At 36.5% G+C, this 19,594-nt stretch overlaps 1 protein-coding gene across 3 annotated transcripts; it reads right to left on the reverse strand.

Annotated features, from left to right (window-relative positions):
* Positions 1 to 6,139: 6,139 nt before the first annotated feature.
* Positions 6,140 to 19,405, reverse strand: Fkbp14 (FKBP prolyl isomerase 14). Of its 3 annotated transcripts, none has more exons than XM_090332827.1 (6): positions 19,215 to 19,405; positions 18,546 to 18,653; positions 18,113 to 18,333; positions 13,590 to 13,741; positions 7,705 to 7,832; positions 6,140 to 6,971 (listed from the first exon to the last, which is right to left on the reverse strand). In XM_090332827.1, exons 3-6 carry the CDS (start codon positions 18,307 to 18,309, stop codon positions 6,813 to 6,815), a joined length of 636 nt encoding a protein of 211 aa, XP_090188953.1. In that variant the 5' UTR covers positions 18,310 to 18,333; positions 18,546 to 18,653; positions 19,215 to 19,405; the 3' UTR covers positions 6,140 to 6,812. The 3 variants fall into 3 exon arrangements, with proteins under 3 accessions (XP_090188953.1, XP_090188952.1, XP_090188955.1); XM_090332826.1 differs by having other exon boundaries at positions 18,533 to 18,653; XM_090332829.1 differs by lacking the exon at positions 18,546 to 18,653.
* Positions 19,406 to 19,594: the final 189 nt, after the last annotated feature.

Raw genomic sequence — 19,594 nt, forward strand, 5'->3', positions numbered from 1 at the left:
TACACTGGACAGGTAGTGGAAAATGCCTGTAATCCTAGCATTCTGGATGCTGAGGCAAGAGGCCATGAGTTCCATGGCAGGCTATTTAACATAGCAAGGCCCTGAAAAGCAACAATCACAACAAAAAGAAATTTTTGTTTTATTGTATTGTTAAATGAATAGACAAGTGATAATTAGTACATTTTCAGCACATGCACAACTAAAAACAGTTTTTGCCATCTTGTTGGTTAAATTCAACTTGAGGCTATTGAGCATCAACTATATTACATCTGTATTTATGAACTGTTGTTCTGGTGACATGCAAGTTATTCATAGAGCAATACACACACTAGTCTAGCATACTGAGAAATGTAAGTAAGCTTAAAAGGTTGCTGTAATTGAAGAATATTCACACACAGACCATTAAAAGAAATGGATGTCATTTTTGCCTAGTTTTCGAACCAGTGTAATTGCCCAAGTAACCTTACGTGTTAACTTTGAAGAGCTTGAAATACACACACATAAGTGAAATGTGTGCCTTTAGCACATTGAATGTGGATGTATATTCCACCAAGTGCTTCTTCTAGTGTATGTGTATAGGGGAAAAAAAGGCTGGCAATTGACCAAATCTCATGGGAATGAATTAGGCAAGTACATGACAGAGACACTTTTGTACTGACAAGAAAGGCTCATAATTGCCTTGTGAATAATCTTATGAGAATCAAAGAAAGATGCTGACAGGCCATGAAAAGATAAGAAAGAAAAGCAGTAGTCAAGATTAGTCAGCCACCTGTCTTCCTTCTGTAACAATCAAAATAACCTGGTTATTTTTTCTGAATCTGGTTACCATAGTAACAGACCTTTAGAATGCCCTCATATCAATTTACAGGATTACCATTTATACTGAGTACAGAAAATAAAAAAAGATTGTTGTTTAAATCTCTTTTAAAATCACCTTAAGAATTTTAGTGATCTATCAAGCCCTTTGAATATATAATTTAGACATCATACATTGTATTTTGGCAAAAGTAAGTTCTAGAATCCTATTGACTGTTATTGGGCAATAGTTTTAGAATTCCATTATTTAATCATGTTATTTTGATAAATGGCCCCTAGTTAATTTTGAATAAATACAGTTTATAAATGCTTTGTTTCTTGTTTAAAATAATACAGTATATATGCTTGATTTTTGTAATTTTAGCTAATGTATAGTTAATTTCAAAAAGAACTTGAACTTGTTATAATAAAAAAAGGTGGCATGCTAGCATGCTCATACTTGGAAGTTTCAACATAATTTCACCACACACACACACACACACACACACACACACACACACATATTTCCCCAAAAGCAGTCACTATTTTATTTTATGGTAGATAAACTAGAAAATTAAGAGTATTGTAGACACATGAAAATGTTTTAGTTTGTTGCTTTATTAACCATTCACTAGTCACTTATGCTTGTAAGTGCCTACTCAGGAGGCTGAGATCTGAGGTTTGGGGTTCAAAGCCACCATGAGAAATAATGTCCATGAAATTCTTATCTCCAATTAACCACCACAAAATCAGGAGTGGAGCTGTGGTTCAAAGTGGAAGACTGCTAGCCTACCCAGGTCCTGAGTGCAACCACCATTATCAACCAAAAAGAAAAGAACAAAAATTTTGTTTGTTGTTTCCTTTTTATTAAGACAAGGTCTTATTATGAGTCTCAGACTCATAATCCTGCCTCAGCATCCAAATACTGGGATTACAGACATGGACCACCACATTGGGCTTTAAATTACAGGTTATTTTTTATTTTTTCTTCTTATTGGCTTTCTACACTTAATTATAAGCCTAGCTCTGGGTTATTGCTATTCACCTTCTGCGTTACTGATTTTAGCACTTTTATGCACAGAGAGTTTCATATTTCAAACATGTAGAATGATTTAGTCTTTAATGTATGGTTTAACTGTTTTTTGTTTTTTGCCTGTCCTGGGGCTTGAACTCAGGGTCTGGGCATTGTCCTTGGACTTTCAAAGGCTGGCGTACTACCACTTGAGCCACAGTGCCACTTCCAGCTTTTGTTCTGTGTATGTGGTACTGAGGAATCGAACCCAGGGCTTTGTGCAAACTAGGCAGGCAGTCTACCACTAGGCCACACTCCCAGACCAGTTTAACTTTGAATTTCAGATAGCACTGAGGGTAAAATAAAAATTTGAAGTAGAAATTATTTACAGTCAAATGAATGTTATTAGATAATCTATTTGTCTTTGCCCTGAATACAAAGGAAGGTGTGAGCTCTAAGAATTATTTTTTCTAAAAATGTCAAAAATTCTAAGAGACAATGGATTGGTGGTAGCTTAAAACTAGAAATTCTGCAAGAGGATTCTTTCTTTCTTTCTTTCTTTCTTTCTTTCTTTCTTTCTTTCTTTCTTTTTTGCAGTGATGAAAGTAATCTAAAAGTAATGATTTGCTGGTTGCAAAATTCTGTGAATATATAAACGTTATTAAATCATACCCACGTGTGGTAACTTCACATATAAAAACATCACTCAGAAGGCAGAGACAGGAGAATGAAAGCCAGCCTCTTCTACTCTATCATTTAAGCCTCCAGCCTTCCTTATTGTCAGGGATTGAGTCTCACAGACATTTTTGCTCAGGTAGTCTTCAAATCACAATTCCCTGCATCTCGATTGCCCAAGTAGCTACCACTATAGACATACATAAAGGGTACTTGACTAGTTTTTTAAGATATTGCTACCAGAGAGATAGAAGAATTGATTTACTTCTCAGTTTTTTAAAAAATCAATTTATTTTAGTAGATTGTTTAAAGATTATGACATAAAACAGAAACCTGTGACTTACTGCCATGTGAAATATGAAATATGTATATAGTAAATGACTACACATCTTATAAAGTTTAGCCACAGAAATACAAAAACAAACATAAATATTCTCAAGGAATCATTGATGTGAAGAGAGCAGGTGACAATTATGCTCTAGACAAAATTGGTGACTCCAAGTAAGAATCTCATTGCAAGATTAAAAAAAAAAATCTTTCTGGTTTTCCTTGTAAGTAAAATGATGTTTCTAAAACACATCGTCTTACATTTGTCATACTACTCATCGTATTTACTCTACATAACTACTATTAAATTTGGCTGCTGAAGAAACACCTGAGTGTCTCAAATAGAATGGGTTCTACAGAAAATAGCTCTAAACAATTGTACAAGATATATGATAACAACGGATGCCACCAATAGCTAACTGAATATTATAATGCTCAAGTCTTCTAATGAGTGGTGAAAAGTAAATTTAGAGTTACATTGACACATCATGTCCTGGCAGTGTAAAGCCAACACATGCATGAGAAAACATTATTTGAGAAAATGAAAGGAAGGTCAGCTGTTGGTGGCTCATGCTGGTAATCCAAGCTATTTAGGAGTCTGAGATAGTGATAATTAATTAGCACTTAAGGCCAGCCTGGGCATACATTTGAGACTCCTTCTCAACCAATGGCTGTTTATGTTTGTTATCCAAGCAGTGTAAAAGGCTGAGATCAGATGGAATGAAGTTCTAGGCTAGCCTATGCAGGAAAGTTGGTAAGTCTCCATTTAACCAAAAAGAAGCTGACTGTGGTGAATGCATTTGTTATTTCAGCTATAACAGGAAAACTAAGATATGTGGATAATGGCCCAGGTAAACACTCAGAAGGAACCAAAAAATAGTCCAAAAAAGAGTTTGGGGGTGTGGTTTAACAGTGGAGTATCTGCCTAGTAAATGCAAGGCCCAGAATTCACACCCTAGTGCTACCACACGAAAAAGAGCCAGCCAGACAGACACAGAGAGACAGAGACAGAGACAGAGACAGACATTTATGTTAACCTGATTGCTAGATGATTCTAAGGAGGATGATCTGAACATATCTTAATTTGATAATATGCTGTAATGGTTAATCTTCATTGTCATATTCATTAGCTTGAGAATCACCTAGGAGATCAGTAAGTGCATCTTTAGGATGCAGTGTGTCTATGAGGACCTTTCAGAAATGACTAGATTTCACCTAATTAATGGCTGAATCCACTGACAGTCAGAATTTGAATAGAATATGGGGATGGGGTGGTAGAACTGTGGAAATGATGCCTACTGGAGGTAGTAAGTCACAGGGAATGTGTTCCTGACTCCTTTCTGTTACTGGTCCTCCACTGTGATGAACTGAAACCTCCAAACAAAAAAGTAAAATGGTTCTTTTCTCCCTTATTTTGTTTCTGTCAAGTCACAGTGATGATGAAACTAAGACTTAGGCGGGGGATGTAGGTCAGTGTGAAATGGTTGTTTTGAAAAAATGAAACAAACTCACAAAGGACTATCATGAATGCTAATCATTTTTCTTTAAGCAAAAAGGTAAAATAAATGTTGGTTTTTTTTTTTAACAAAACATGACCATATTCCTTATTTACAATTTCCAAACACTGAGAAATTACCACATGCTCAATTCACTAAGGAAAGGCAGCATGCTGAAATATATATAGAATTATAAATGTAAGTAATATCCTACATTGTGAATAAAATAGGAAATAAACTCATTTCATGTGAAACAGAAATCATTGTCTCCTTATTTTTGTGGCATGTCATCATTTCATTTAATCACAAAATGGCATTTATACACTAATTTATTCAGCAGGCATAAACCATAAGGCCCATCTTAGATAGGCATAATAAAATCACAAAGCAACAATGATAATAACTACCATCCTCTCTGCCACACTTCAAGCCCTCAAACAACTTTCTCTGTGCTAAAAACTCACTATTAATTTGTGCCTTTAATGCCAAGATCATTTAAATCAAATCCTGGCTTATCTGACAAATAAAATGCAAATAAGATAATCTCAGAGGTACATTGTATGTGTTATACCCATCTCCTCTCACTGTCCATCTCTCTTCACTTGCTTTTCACATAAGACCTAGAATAACAGTTAAGAGATGCTAGGGATATATAAGTCAGTGCTAATATACAAGCTTAGGATTTACAAGATTTTAGATTCAATCTTCAATATTGAGGGAGTGAGAGAGGGAGGGAATGGAGGGAGGGAAGGAGAGAGGATGCAGGTAAGGGAGAGAATCCATAAAGCTACTGAGGATATTGCTTTAAAATTTTTTCAAACTTAACATTCTGAATAAATTTAAAGACTACTTCAAAATAGTCATGTATAACTATGACACACAGAACAGTGTTAATGAGTCAGATGATACACATGTGAAGCTACAGCCATCTCTAATTACTCTCACTAGTGGAAGGATGCAAAGGTATAGGTAATCTAAAAGAGCAGAAGACAATCCAAATATAACCATAATGTATGTGTCTCTTTTCACTTCATACTTGTACCAAAATGTTTAGCTAAGAAGTGATACAAATGCCCTTAAGATAAAGAAATATGCTACTTGAATCATCGAAGTGTGTTTTTTTTTCTATCTTGCTCTACCCTATCAGTAATGTCTATACTAGATGGCAGCACCCCACAAACTGCTTTCCATTCTCCTGTTACACAGCATAAGGCTCTCTTAGCTGTAACCTTACATGTTCAGAAATCCATCGGTAATGATGGTGCTTTTTCAGGCTGATTTCTTCAGAGCAAGACATTATAGCATACCCTTCTCAAGATTTCCACATGAGAAAATGTTAATATATAATCAGTGAACCTAGTCTGTATGTGATGCAATTGTTCCTTTTTTAAATATTTAAGATAAAAGCCAGTTGAGATGATTATAAAGTCAGTCTTTTGTGTGTGTGTCCCAGTCCTGGGACTTGAACTCAGGGCCCAGGCACTATTTCTAGCTAGCACCCCACCACTTGAGCCACAACTCTATTTCTGGCTGTCATGGTAGTTAATTGGAGATAAGAGGCTCATAGACATTCCTGCCAGGGCTGGCTTCAAACTGTGATCATCAGACCTCAGTCTCCTGACTAGCTAGGATTACAGGTGTGAGCTACAGGTACCCAGCTACTTTATTTTTTAATGGAGCAGAAATGGGAAAGTTTTGGTTGATTTATCTATTTCTTTTACGATACATGTTATTAGAATATAATAAGTTGGTTGTAAACTTTATTGAAGACCCAGAGGGTAATCTGCTAGGTGGAAAAAGTAAACACTGAAAATGAAACCATCTGTAACACTGGTACAGCATTTGGATTCATTTTATTACAAAGAAACATAAATGATTTGTCCAACTTATTGTAATAGGCCACAAGTCAATAGGAACTGAACTTTATGTAGTTTATTCTATGTAGAATGTTTCAATGGATACATATTCATAAGTTAATATATTTTGTTATCATTCAGCACTGGAAATCTCCTTAGTAAAGCCATAACTAGGAAGGAATAATACGCCATTACTTCCCTTCTGTGCCCAAGAAGGTAGCCATGGAAAAAGACAAAACTGTTTCATTATAACATGAAAATAACAGCCCTGGGAAATTACAAAAGGATTTCCAAATAAGTCAATACCTAACTTTATGAATATAGGGAAGCAGAAATATAGGGTGTCGACTTGGGTTATTATCATGCTGTGGCATGTTCCTGATTGCAGGATTTTGAAACGAGAAACATATGAGGCTTTGTATTTGAAAGTACAAAATTATCTAAAAGCATCCTCGTAAAGACAACCTGTTTCTTCCCAATAACTTATCAGACAGAAATGAGTACCTTAATAACATTAAGTTCCTTAAATAATAGCCAGAAAAAATTGATATAAAAAGTTCAAAACCAAAGCAAGAATTAAGTAAACCTTTCTTTAAGGAGGAATGCCTTCATTTTAAAGATGGATATTACATAAAATCGGAAGTTATACTGCTATAGTTCATCATGATTATATGTAAATTCTCTGGCAGATATAAATCCGTCTTTGTCTTCATCTTCTTTATCAAAGATATCCTCCACCAAAACATCGTGATGACTTTCATTCACCACTGCGCCATGCTTTTCAAACTCCTTCTTTAAGTAAACTTTAACCTACAAAATAATGGTTCTCATTATTAATTGTGATGCATATTATCCACACTGATAGTAACAGTTTGTTCATTTTACTATGCATATTGGCTACCAATTACTTTGTGATCCATTTTGATGAGAGTAAAATAATTATAAATCTTTTTATTTCACTAAAACACAAAATATTGCTCACAAAGCTTAAATCATGCCTACAATCCTTATATCAAATATAATAAATCACCTTTATTTATGAACTTTTTATACATGGTTTTGACCAAGAGTGGAAAACAATCTTTTATTGGAGACTACTGAAATTTTCTCTACATGGAATCCCCAAAACATATAAGTGAGTGCCTTTGATAGTAGTAGGGTGTTCTACCACTAAGCCACAGCTCCATTTCTGGCTTCTGCAGATGAATTCAGATAAGAGTCTCCAGGACTTTTCTTTCCTGGACTGACTTGGAACTGTGATCCTCAGATTGAAGCCAGCTGCTTATCTAGGATTACAGGTGTGAGTCACTGGTACTTATCCCTAAAGTCTTAAAATTGATTTCTTGGAACAATAACCTCTTATGAAAAAGACAACTTCAAAGTATATGTTTTCTCCAAAGTAAATTTATACAAGAAATAACAGCTTTCTTACATAAAAGCAAATAGTCTATGAAAATATTTCTTTAAAAAATAAGCTATAAGCTACACAAAGAGAAGTATGAGGAAAAGAAAAACAGAAGTAAACACAGAAGAGAACTGTCACCTCTTGTTTAGAGAGTTTCCAGTCATCATTGAGATCCATTTCTTGGAATGACTCGTGGGATCGTGGTCCATTTCGAATTTCCAGGAGATCAATGTTGAATATCAGTGTACTCTCTGGGGGGATTTTGCCTATTTTAAAGGAGAAGTGGAAATTTTTATTTAAGAGATCCACAAGTTTTATAGCAGAAAACTTATGGTGTTGGGCAAATATTTTTAAACTGAATTACATAAAGTTCACCACATAGAGGAAATTAACTTATACTAAATTACATTTTACTCAGAAAAGTAGAATAAGTAAAAGAAGGAATAATCCAAACTAGCAAAGCAAAACAATTTTGTTTTAGCTTAGTCATAACACACCCACAGGTGCACATGCACATGTGTGTGCATGTGTGCATGAGTGCATGTGTGCTTGTGTGCATGTGTGCATGAGTGCATGAATGCATGTGTGCATGTGTGCGTGGGGGAGTACCTAAGAGTCTAGATTCTAAATTTCAAATATAATTGGGATATTTTATGTTTTACATCAAGGTTGATATAAAAGACCTTGGACAAATCAGAGTTAATTTTTTTCTCATATATATTTTTAATTGTAATTAATAGAAGGGTTATATTATATTCACCAGATGGAAGGTGCATTACTTCACATACATTGATACCCTTTCTCATGTCTTGGTCCCCATTTCCCTCCCCCCACCCCTGCCCCTCATCTTGTTTTCCTCCCTTCCCTATCCAACTTCAAACAACCAAATATGCATATATACAATATATCAGATAACGAGGTGAAATACTGTAACTATATGAGATAACCAAGGGACAGCAAAAGAGATGAGATATAACATAGTACATTAAAAACAACAATCATTATATGGCTTTTGTTCAGAGTTAATTATTTTACAAGTGATTTACTAACTTGGGCCAGAAAGTCCTCGACTAAGTACACACTACAATGCTCTAGCTCTACCACTGGGAGGCAGTATATAATTAAATGAGCTTTGATATCATATTGTCTAAATAGAAGTTCACATCTGACAACATCTAAGCCTCAGTTTCCTCATATTGAAATGCATATAATACAATCTTCTATATTAGGATTCTGTTTGACAATGAGGGAAGAAAACCTATGCAAAAATAAGTTACTTAGCATTATGCTTGATAAACAGTAATTTCTTGATGCATGTTACTGAGTTAAAATTTTCCTATGCGTGTTAAAAATAATGCAAGAAAGTTCAAAATGTATTTAAAAATATACCCCTGGTATTATGCCTACATGGCAGACATTTCATGAGAGGGGTCAAATAATTTTTATAGTTGTATAAAATATTTAATAAGAGTAAAAATTATTGATGTTGACATATGTTGTTTATATTTATTTGTATATTTACTCTTTTGATTTTGATTGTGGGACTTTATCTGTGGGCCTGCGCGTTGTCCTTGAGCTCTTTAGCTCAAGTTAACCTTAACCCTACCCCTTGAGCCACAGCGTCATTTCTGGTTTTCTGGTGATTAATTGGAGATAAGAACCTCACGGACTCTTTAGTGCCAGGTCTGGCTCTGAACCTCGATCCTCAGATCTCAGCCTCCTGAGTAGCTAAGATTATAGGTGTGAGCCACTGTGCCGGGCTATATTTACTCATTTTGTGTCATTTTCTTTTAGCATTTCAAGGCTTTTCTACTGATTTTTTAAAACAATTTATTCTTTTTTTTTTTGAGTTAATAAAGATTTGTAATCTGAGGCAGTTTCACTGAAACATTTCCATACATATATACGATGTAGTTTGAATAAATTACCCCTTCTACTATTTCCCATTGCTCTCTCCCCTTTTTCAAACAGCAGGTAGTAGGCTTCATTATGCTGTATTCAAGTACATATATGCATATACATACATTAATACCTCTACACATGCATATATATTCATTCCCTTTTCACCTCTCAGCATCTGGGAGAGAAGAAATTATAAAGACCTTCTGAAATGGGAGGCAACAAATTTTTAAAATTGAAAAGACCTTAGTTGAAGTCTCAAAACAGTAAAATCAACAAGCATAAATAAAATAGAATGTACTAAAAATTAAACTCTTAGGAAAGTATGGGCAATTTAAAAGATTATTTGCTTCAAACTATATTTAACATAGATGTCTGGGGAAACTTATTAAACATTTCCTAGCTCGCTAAACATTTCCTCCCATTGTTCAGATCTACATGAAAGATCACCTGTAAGTTTCAAAGAGAACAGCATTCACATTGTGAGCTCATGCTTACCATTCCAAATGGAGACAGAGAGAGGAGAGTCACTAGATTGACGGGAAAGCTAGTATCTTTCCAAGGAGGCATGCAAGCATGTACTAGAAGACTACGAAATTAGTGTTAAATACACATTAGAAAAATTAGTTTCAACGCATCCGGTTTCTATGTGTTATAAAGTAGAGTTAAATACAGACTAGAGAAAGAGTAACAGACTAATACTACATGTCTAAATATTAATGGTGAGGTAATAGAGATAGGAGAAAGTGGGAGAATTCTGTTAAGCCTTAGAGAAACATTTCCTAGATACTAGATTTCCTTCTTAAAGAAGATTATACTTAAAATGAAAATGAAATTTAGCCAGCAAATCCTAATCTATGAATAGGACTTATAAAGATAGTTTTAGTTTAGAATTCACCATGCTTCACATACAACACCTAGATTTCTTATTAGGAAACAAGCTTGGAATTCTGACCCTTACTTTGTCCTTGGTTACATTTAGGCCTGTACCATGTGAAGCATATTATCAGAAGACAGGGGAATGGTTTCCAGTCTGACATCCATGTCTAGTTTAATTTTTTCTTCATTACATAAAACATACTTACTGTAGAGAATTTGGAAGATAATGGGGCTGGGAGTTTGGCCTAGTGGTAGAGTGCTTGCCTAGCATGCACGAAGACCCAGGTTCGATTCCTTGGTACCACATATTTAGAAAAAGCCAGAAGTGGTGCTGAGCTCAAGTGGTAGAGCTCTAGCCTTGAGAAAAATCCAAGGACAGTGCTCAGGCCCTGAGCTCAAGGCCAGGACTGGCAAAAAAAAAAAAAAGGATTTGGAAGATAAAACCAGAAATAAATAGAAGTACCAGTGTCATAATTCAGTACTAACATTTTTGACTATTTCTTTGTGATCACTTCTATGGGAATATACATTTTCCTATATTCACTATCATAGTTTACACATGATTGCTTTATTTTCTAGCTTTTTAAATTTTAATTTTTTATATATTTTTTATTGTAATTAATAGAAGGGTTACATGATATTTGCCAGATAGATGGTGCATTAATTCCCATACATTGATACCCTTTCACATGTCTTGGTCCCCATTTCCCTTCCCCCCACCCCCACACCTCATCTTGTTTTCCCCCCTTCCCTATCCAATTTCAAATAACCAAATACAAATATATCTGATATATCAGATAACAAAGTGAGATACTGTAACAATATGAGATAACCAAGGGACAGCAAAAGAGATGAGAGATAACATAGTACCTTAAGAACAACAATCATTTATTATAAGGCTTATGTTTCTATATCCTAGAGATCCTTTCATTTAGCGTCATGCTATATGGCCTTTTGTATCAAGGTTTTGCTCTATTGCAAATCTCTGCTAGGAGAGCCCAAGGTTTCTACTGATTATGACAAATGAGGGAAACCATTGAGCCTAAGTTCCTTTGAGTCTGGCTTACTTCACTTAATATGATTTTTTCTAAGTCTTTCCATTTCCTAACAAATGGGGCAATGTCATTCTTTCTGACAGCAGCATAGAATTCCATTGTGTACAAATACCACATCTTGTTGATCCACTCATCAACTGAGGGACATCTAGGTTGGTTCCATATCTTTGCTATGGTAAATAGACCTTGAGGTAAAAGCCGACACACTGAAAACTTTACAAGAAGGAATAGGAGATACACTAGACCTCCTTGGCACAGGTCAAAACTTTCTTAATAAGGACCAAGAATCACAACAAATCAGAGAAAGGATGGATAAGTGGGACTGCATTAAACTGCAGAACTTTTGTATGGCAAAGGACATAGCTAGTAAACTAATTAGGAAACCTACAGAGTGGGAGAAGATCTTCACCAACCATACAACAGACAAAGGCCTCATATATAAAATATATCAACAGCTAAAAAAATTGAATCACTCCAAAACTAATCTCCAAAGTAACAACCATCCCATTAAAAGATGGGCCAAAGATTTAAAGAGAGTCTTCTCTGAAGAAGAAAAAAAATGGCCTATAGACACATGAAGAAATGCTCAACATCTCTGGTCATAAAAGAAATGCAAATCAAAACAACTCTAAGATTCCACCTCACTCCAGTTAGAATGGCCAGGATCAAGAAAATGAATAACAACAGATGCTGGAGGGGATGTGGCCAGGAGGGATCACTACTACACTGTTGGTGGGAGTGCAAACTCGTTCAACCACTATGGAAAGCAGTATGGCAGTGCCTCAAAAGGCTAAACATAGAGCTCCCCAATGACCCAGCAATTCCACTACTTAGCATTTATCCCACCATCCAGAAACAAGGGCATACTAAATCCACCAGCACAACAATGTTCATTACAGCACTATTTACCATAGCAAAAATTTTAATTTTTTTGTGCCAGACCTGGATGATGTTCTTGAGCTTGTTTCCTCAAGGCTCATGCTCTACCACTTGAGCCACAGTTTCACTTCTGGCTTTTTATGGTTAATTGGAGATAAAAGTTTCATAGAGTTTGCTGCCTGGGTTGACTTTGATCTGTGATTCTCAGATCTCAGCCTCTTAAGTAGCTAGGATTATAGGTGTGAACCACCAGCTCCTGACTTATTCTCAACATTTATATTCACCCATGCTCTATATAATTTTACAAACCTTTAAAAGTATTGTTTTTACTGGAATATATTTAGCTAAACTCAAGTCATTCTCTTATAGTGTTCCAGTTTCTTGCTGTTAGAATAACGTCATAATAGTGATCTTTCCGATTATTTTCTTAGGTTAGATTCCAGTAAAGATATCACAGGATTAATGCTTAAATACCTATCAAATCTTTTGTTACAGATCACCAAAGAACCCTCTGGCAAATTTCAAGGGTTCCCAGTTGAACACCAGGTGTGTGTAACTTCCCAAGAAGAAACTGGTACAGAAACTCTGAGCCAGACAGCTAGATTACTTCTGTTTTGTAAAACAAGTATAAGTACATTCATTTCAAGTTTTGTAAATAAATTTTAAAACAAGAATGAAAAGAACCCCTTAGTAAAAGCTATGGTATAGGCAACTTCATGGTTATAAGTAATATAAAACCATATTCAATACTTTAAAAAATAATCTATAGTTAGAAAGTGTTTTTCAAGTGGTAGAGGACAAGCCTTGAATAAAAAAAAATAAATAAAAGCAAGAGGCCCTGCGTTCAAGCCCCACTACCTGAACAACACAAAGCTATAGTTAATATATTCAACTTAGGGAAACACTTATTTTGAGTGATCTTTCTTATTACATTGTTAAAGTAAATTGGTGAGGTTTAGCTGGGATGATGAAAAAGCTCTAGAGATGTCTAAGGATGATTATTACAACAATATGACACTGGGTCAAATGTAAAATGCCATATTGTGTATTGTATTACAATTTTTTTAAATGTAAGCACCACAATGGTGAATGCCATGAATATTCACAAATATATCCCATATTTTAATTTTAGCTCAGTTGCTCATTTGGATATGAAGGCCTCAATTGATCATACTTAGTTATAATTTCTAAAGGAATACAAGTCTTTGTTTACTTCTAGTGGTGGGGGAAACCCCATAATAGTTACTTTATTTCTATCTCTTAACCAGAGAAGAAGCCAATGCTACAATAAGAATGTAATAGTACTATTACCTTTTCCTTCTTTTCCATAGCCCAGGGCTGGAGGAATGATGAGCTTTCTCTTCTCTCCTACACACATTCCCTTTAAGCCTTGATCCCAGCCTTTGAGTGCCTCCAGGATGCCCAGGGTAAACCAAATGGGCTTACCATTGTTATGTTTGTGGCTATGATAGAAAGAAAAAGCATTAGCAATGTTTTGTAGTTTTTTGTGTTTATTTTCTGTGTGCATGTGTGGTAGATGTAGATGTGCATATGTGTGTGCATGTGTATTGTACATATGTTGGTCGGGTATGAAGTCAGGACCTCATGAATGCAAGGCTTGCCTTCTACTCATCAGCACTTTAAGTATTTACTTGTTTGTTTTTTTTTAATAGTTGAGACCCACTTTTACCATTGATAAGTGGTCAGTTTTATTAACTCGAAAACAGTGACTGTTCACACATACATCCTACCCTCAAGTCAACTTTATAGCAATCCAACTCATTGCACATTTTTTTTTGCTGGTCATGGGGCTTGCACTCAGGGCCTAGGCACTGTCCTTAAGCTTTCTCAAGGCTATTGCTCTATCACCTGAGCCACAGCCCTACTTCTGGCCCTTTCTATGTATGTGGTGCCAAGGAATCAAACCCAGGGTTTTGTGCATGCTAGGCAAGCACTGTACCACCAGACCACACTCCAGGCCCCTCACTGCACAGTTTTCTTGATGTAATTCTCATACATCTGACTCAGTTGGAAAAGGACACTGAAAATAATATAAATAAAAAATAAACATATACTGTATATCTGCTATTATCAAAAAATTTGCTTAATGATGATACTATAATTAGTAGTTAATGATGATACAATAATTAGTGGTTATCCTAGATGAATTTATTTCACAATCTACTGATACATAAATAGTCATTATACTCTATTGATAGGAGATACTGAGGAGAAAAAAGTCTCTATGTATTCTATATCTGCAGATACTAGGATTTGAACTCAGGAATTTGAGCATGTGAGACTGGTGTTCTACCACTTAACACATGCCTCCAGACCTTTAACTAATTTTGATCCATAGTTGGTTGCATCTAGGGATGTAGAACCTGCATATAGAGCAATTGTACCATTATTACTCCTTGATATGACAAAATGGAGGTTAAATGTGCTAATATTTGACGTCAAAGATTTAATATTTAATTGATCAAATGATTAAATAAATTTGAAGGTCATAATCACAAAGTTATGCTGCCCTAAAAAGGCCATTAATTTACAGATCAGGAAGAAAATAATGGTTAATAGCCCAGTATGGGAATCAAGATGAAAAGCTAAGGAGTATCCATATGCACATGGATAGGAGTATTAGCATCTTACATCCTGACTACAAACCTTTGGGGTATACAGCCTGCTGATAGCTGTGCTGGAAGGAAAGGCTGCTTTGTATCCCTCAATCTCCACTCATATCTAGTCCCAATTCTACCCTCTGGTAAAGAAGATTGAAGGAGTCAAGCAAGATGTCCTGATATTGGAGCCAGGAGTTTGGCCTAGTGGTAGAGTGCTTGCCTAGCATTCAGGAAGACTGGTATTCTATTCCTCAGTACCACATACATAGAAAAAGCTGGAAGTAGTGCTATGACTCAAAATAAAATATCGTGATACATGAATTGATGAGGCACCAGCCTAAGATAACCTGCCAAACTGCTAGGGGAATGGTCAGGGAAAAGCTGGGAAAGCAAGGGATGGTTAAGGTCTGAGTATGTTTTAGCCTCAGATAGCTTCCCTCTATTAAAGGATATCTCATGAAATAGAATAAAAAGTCATTCTGCTAGGTTTATGGTTACCATGGTTACTAAATTTAGGTAAATGCCAATCTTCCTTTTCTTTTATTTCCCACTATGATCAAAGGAACAAACTGTGAATCTTAAACATTTGGGGAAACTAGAAGATAATACAAAGTAACCATCTATACCCTAGCATTGTTTTAGCACATTTTTGTTTTGTTTTTGGCCAGTCCTGGGCTTGAGCTCAGGGCCTGACCACTGTGTTTGGACTTTCTCAAGGCTAGAGAGCCTCAGTACTGGCTTTTTTTCTATGTATGTGGTACTGAGGAACCGAACCTGGGTCTTTGTGTATGCCAGGCAAGCACTCTACCACTAGGCCAAACTCCAGGCTGCGTTTTAGTACATTTTTAATTGTGACTAAGGTATTAACCTTTAACTATGGCTTTAGAAACAAAAAAAATTTATAAACCTGTCATTTGATGGTACTTCATTATATTCAGAATTAGAGTATTTTGACCATTTACACGGAGGCTGCATAACAACAGGCCCCTCATTAAATAGTTTAGCCCCAAGTACTAAAATATTAATAGGAGATGCTGGTAACCTACTGGCTATAATCCTATAAACTCTGGAGTCTGAGATCTGAAGTCTGTGGTTCAAAGCCAGCTGGACAGTACATTTCATGAAATTCTTATCTCTAATTAGCCCTCTCCCACAGAGCGGGGGAGGAGGGGGGGGAGGGAGGGAGAGAGAGAGCCAGCTAGCCAGAAATGGTGCTGTGGTCAAGATGTAGAACACCAGGCTTGAACGAAAAGGACAAAACCCAAGCCTCAAATTCAAGCCCCAATACACACACACTCTCTCTCTCCCCCCCCCTCACACACACAAACACATATACACACACACAGTGCCAAATAAATAATAGTTCATGCTGCTAGCCAAATCAGCCCAAGCCCTTAGTCCTGAGATAGGAAAGAAAATAGGCTAGTTCTAAAAGTGACCAGACTAAAAATAAGAATTTAATTGAAAATGTAAAATTCAATATCACAGTATTATTTACTGCTCCATATGGCACTCATTGGTTTTATGCAGATGTGTCCTTATGGCCATGAGAAAGGGCTGTTGAGAATTGTGTGGCAAGCTATCTTTCGGAAATGTTTCCACATGCCTACTCCAAGAGCTAACATAACAGGGTTCAGAGAGGAATGCCACTTTTTACCCCAGAACTATAAAAGAACAACTCTGAATGCCTAATAAAGATATTAGGAAATATATTCATTACCGGACTCATGTAATTGTAATCCCTCTGTATATCACCTTTATAATAACAATAAATTATTTTTTAAAAAGATATTTCATCAGGGCCAGGAATTTGGCCTAATGGTAGAGTGCTTGCCTAGCATGTACAAAGACCCTGGTTAAATTCCTTGGTACCACACACATAGAAAAAAGGGGAAATTGGTGCTGTAGCTCAAGTGGTAGAGCTCTAGCCTTGAGAAAACCAAAGGACAGTGCTCAGGACCTGAGTTCAAGTCTCAGGACTAGAAAAAAAAAGATATTTTATCAAAAATGGGATCTAGAGGGGCTGGGAGTTTGGTCTAATGGTAGAGTGCTTGCCTAGCATGCACGAAGACCTGGGTTCGATTCCTCGGTACCACATACATAGCAAAAAAAAAAAATAAGCCAGAAGTGGTGCTGTGGCTCAAGTGGTAGAGCCCTAGCCTTGAGAAAATCCAGGGACAGTGCTCAGACCCTGAGCCCAAGCCCAGGACTGGCAAAAAACAAAACAAAACAAAACAAAACTGGGATCTAGAATGAGCAACATAGTTATACTATTCGACTTCATGTTGATCTTTCTACCTGAGTCTCCTCCTTCCATTCTCTGCACAAACTTCCACCCATCTTTCAAGGTCCATGTTAATTATGGCCTCTAGAAAGTTTTTTTTTTCTTTTTCCAAATCTCCTAGTGCATAATACCAAGCTTCTCTATGCTTTGCTAGCACTCTGAATGTTTTGTACTTTCTGCATTTGAGTCACTACTTGTCTTCCTTTCAACTATAAATAGTGTACTAAAAAGGACAAGAATGTGCTTCTAATAATCTTCCCATTTCTAAGACCAGAACTGTAGTTATTTAGTGTAAGTTTGATGGATAGACTGAAAAATGGATGAAGATAATTAAAAGCCCAAGACTCTTAATCTTACTAGCCTAACATGAAGTGTTAAATGTTTGAGAATGGAATGAATGGAAACAATACGTACCTGGAAATCATTATACTTGTAAACCTATACCATGTTTATAAAACAGAAATAGTAGTATAACCACCTGCAAATCCTTCAAGTCAGACATGGGTAATCACATTCATTCCCACCTGACTTCTGAAAAGAAGTACATGACTATGAAAACCATGCTGTTATAGTTTTAAGTATCACCTACATCCAACTAATTATGGAATCCAGTTGTTTTACGCAAAGAATAGTGTTTGACAGATGGGAATTATTTTCAGGTTTTTCTACTGCAGTTTCAAATATTCTATCTGCCATTTTTATAATTAAAAATTGACAGCTTATGTCAAGACCACACCTTTTCAGTAAGTTTTTCAAAGATCGAATGGTATGGAGTTAGGTTTCGACAATTTCATTTTCTTAAAAAAAGGGAATCAGCTTTTTTTTTTTTTCTCCTAAGAGGTAAAACCAAGTATCCACTTGCTTTCCTGTAGGAATATAAGTAAGGATTGGGGGTTTTACTATTTTATCTGCAAGGCTGAATTACTTACGTAGAGTGAAATAGAGAGCCGTCCTGTTCTAAGTAGCCCTCGTAATGGACCAACATCAGATCCCCTCCTTTGGTTTTGCGATGGCAGATGAACGGTTTCTGGAGTACTTCAATCTTCACTTCAGGCTCAGGGATCAGAGCCCCACTCAGAGAGTTAAGGAACAGCATCAAGATCGCGTTCCAGAAGATAACTCTCATGTCGCTGAGGCTGGGAGGAAGTTCCTACAAAAACAGAGGAAAAGCTCCCGGCTTCATAGAGTTAAAAAAAAAAAATGTAGATGAAGGCTTAGGGACCGTGGCCTCCGGCAAATTCAGGAGGCCTTCTAAGTTGACGTGGCACTTCCACTAACAACAACTTCCATCCTCCCGGGACTCACTTTTTAAAGAGTTAAATCTCAGCCCAAACCTGATTGGTTCTTACATCACAGCCTCACCAGAAAACCGTCCTTCCGTTGGCTGGTCAAACCAATGATTCTGCGGCAAATGTGGTTTACAGCCAACCCCCTGCAGCCACCAAGCAAGGCACTGAGTAGTCCCAGAGCCTGTAGGATCAAGTAACTCCATTTACAAGGGAGTTTGGAAAAGAGGGGCGGGGGAGGGGAGGCGGTACAGATCTAACCCGGAAACTCCCTGGGTGAATTTATCTTTTAGCACTCCGGCTGAGCTGGGTTGGAAGATTCTGGTGTAAGTGACACAGTGGGAGTTTCTGGAAAGACTAATTTACTTTGGCTTTAGGAGTGGTTCCCCCACAAGATGCCAAGATCCACTTAGAGTATTAATTCTAAATAAAATGCATAGTGCCTTCTAAGCGTATCAACCTCACTACAAGCATTTAAGAAACTATTTTTAAATTCCCTATTTGACAGAGAAAGTAAGTTGAGGCTAGAAAGGTCCTTAAGGTGACTTAACCTTGCAACATTTGAGCTCTGTCTTCAAAACAGATCTGATTCATTCCACAACACTGCTAGCGTTATATTTACCCTATTTGATTTTGTAAATGAACTGTCAGAGGGTAAATAATGGGAAAGAATGGCGGCGTCGAAACCCTTTAAAAAGAAAGGGTAGCAATAATCATGGTTGTCAATTATAGGGCCTTAACTTACATTTTCAACGAATGTTCTTTGTAGCCTGTCCAGAAGAAACTGGAAAGCAGTTTTCCGGATAAAACACAGGACGCAAATTAATAACTGAGTTTCAGATAAAAAGCCAACAACTGTAGATAGTTTGTTTACTAAATCTGGCACGCTTACATTAAGGAAAAGATCGAAAAAACTCACCCCCAAAATATCATTCTGGCATTACTTAAGCTATTTGGACCACGTTGTGGTCTCACTCGATTCGACTTAGTCACAATCTTTTTCTTGATTCAGATGCCCTTTGAACCGAGCATGCTCACACCTTTACTTGTATAAGAATCCCCCTGCCGATCTCGTTACACTGCAGACTCTAATTCTAAAGTTCTGGGTTTGGTGTTACGGTCTGC

Source organism: Megascapheus bottae, chromosome 5, assembly GCF_031878675.1.
Source record: "Megascapheus bottae isolate mThoBot1 chromosome 5, mThoBot2.hap1, whole genome shotgun sequence".
Classification (NCBI taxonomy): Eukaryota; Metazoa; Chordata; class Mammalia; order Rodentia; family Geomyidae; genus Megascapheus; species Megascapheus bottae.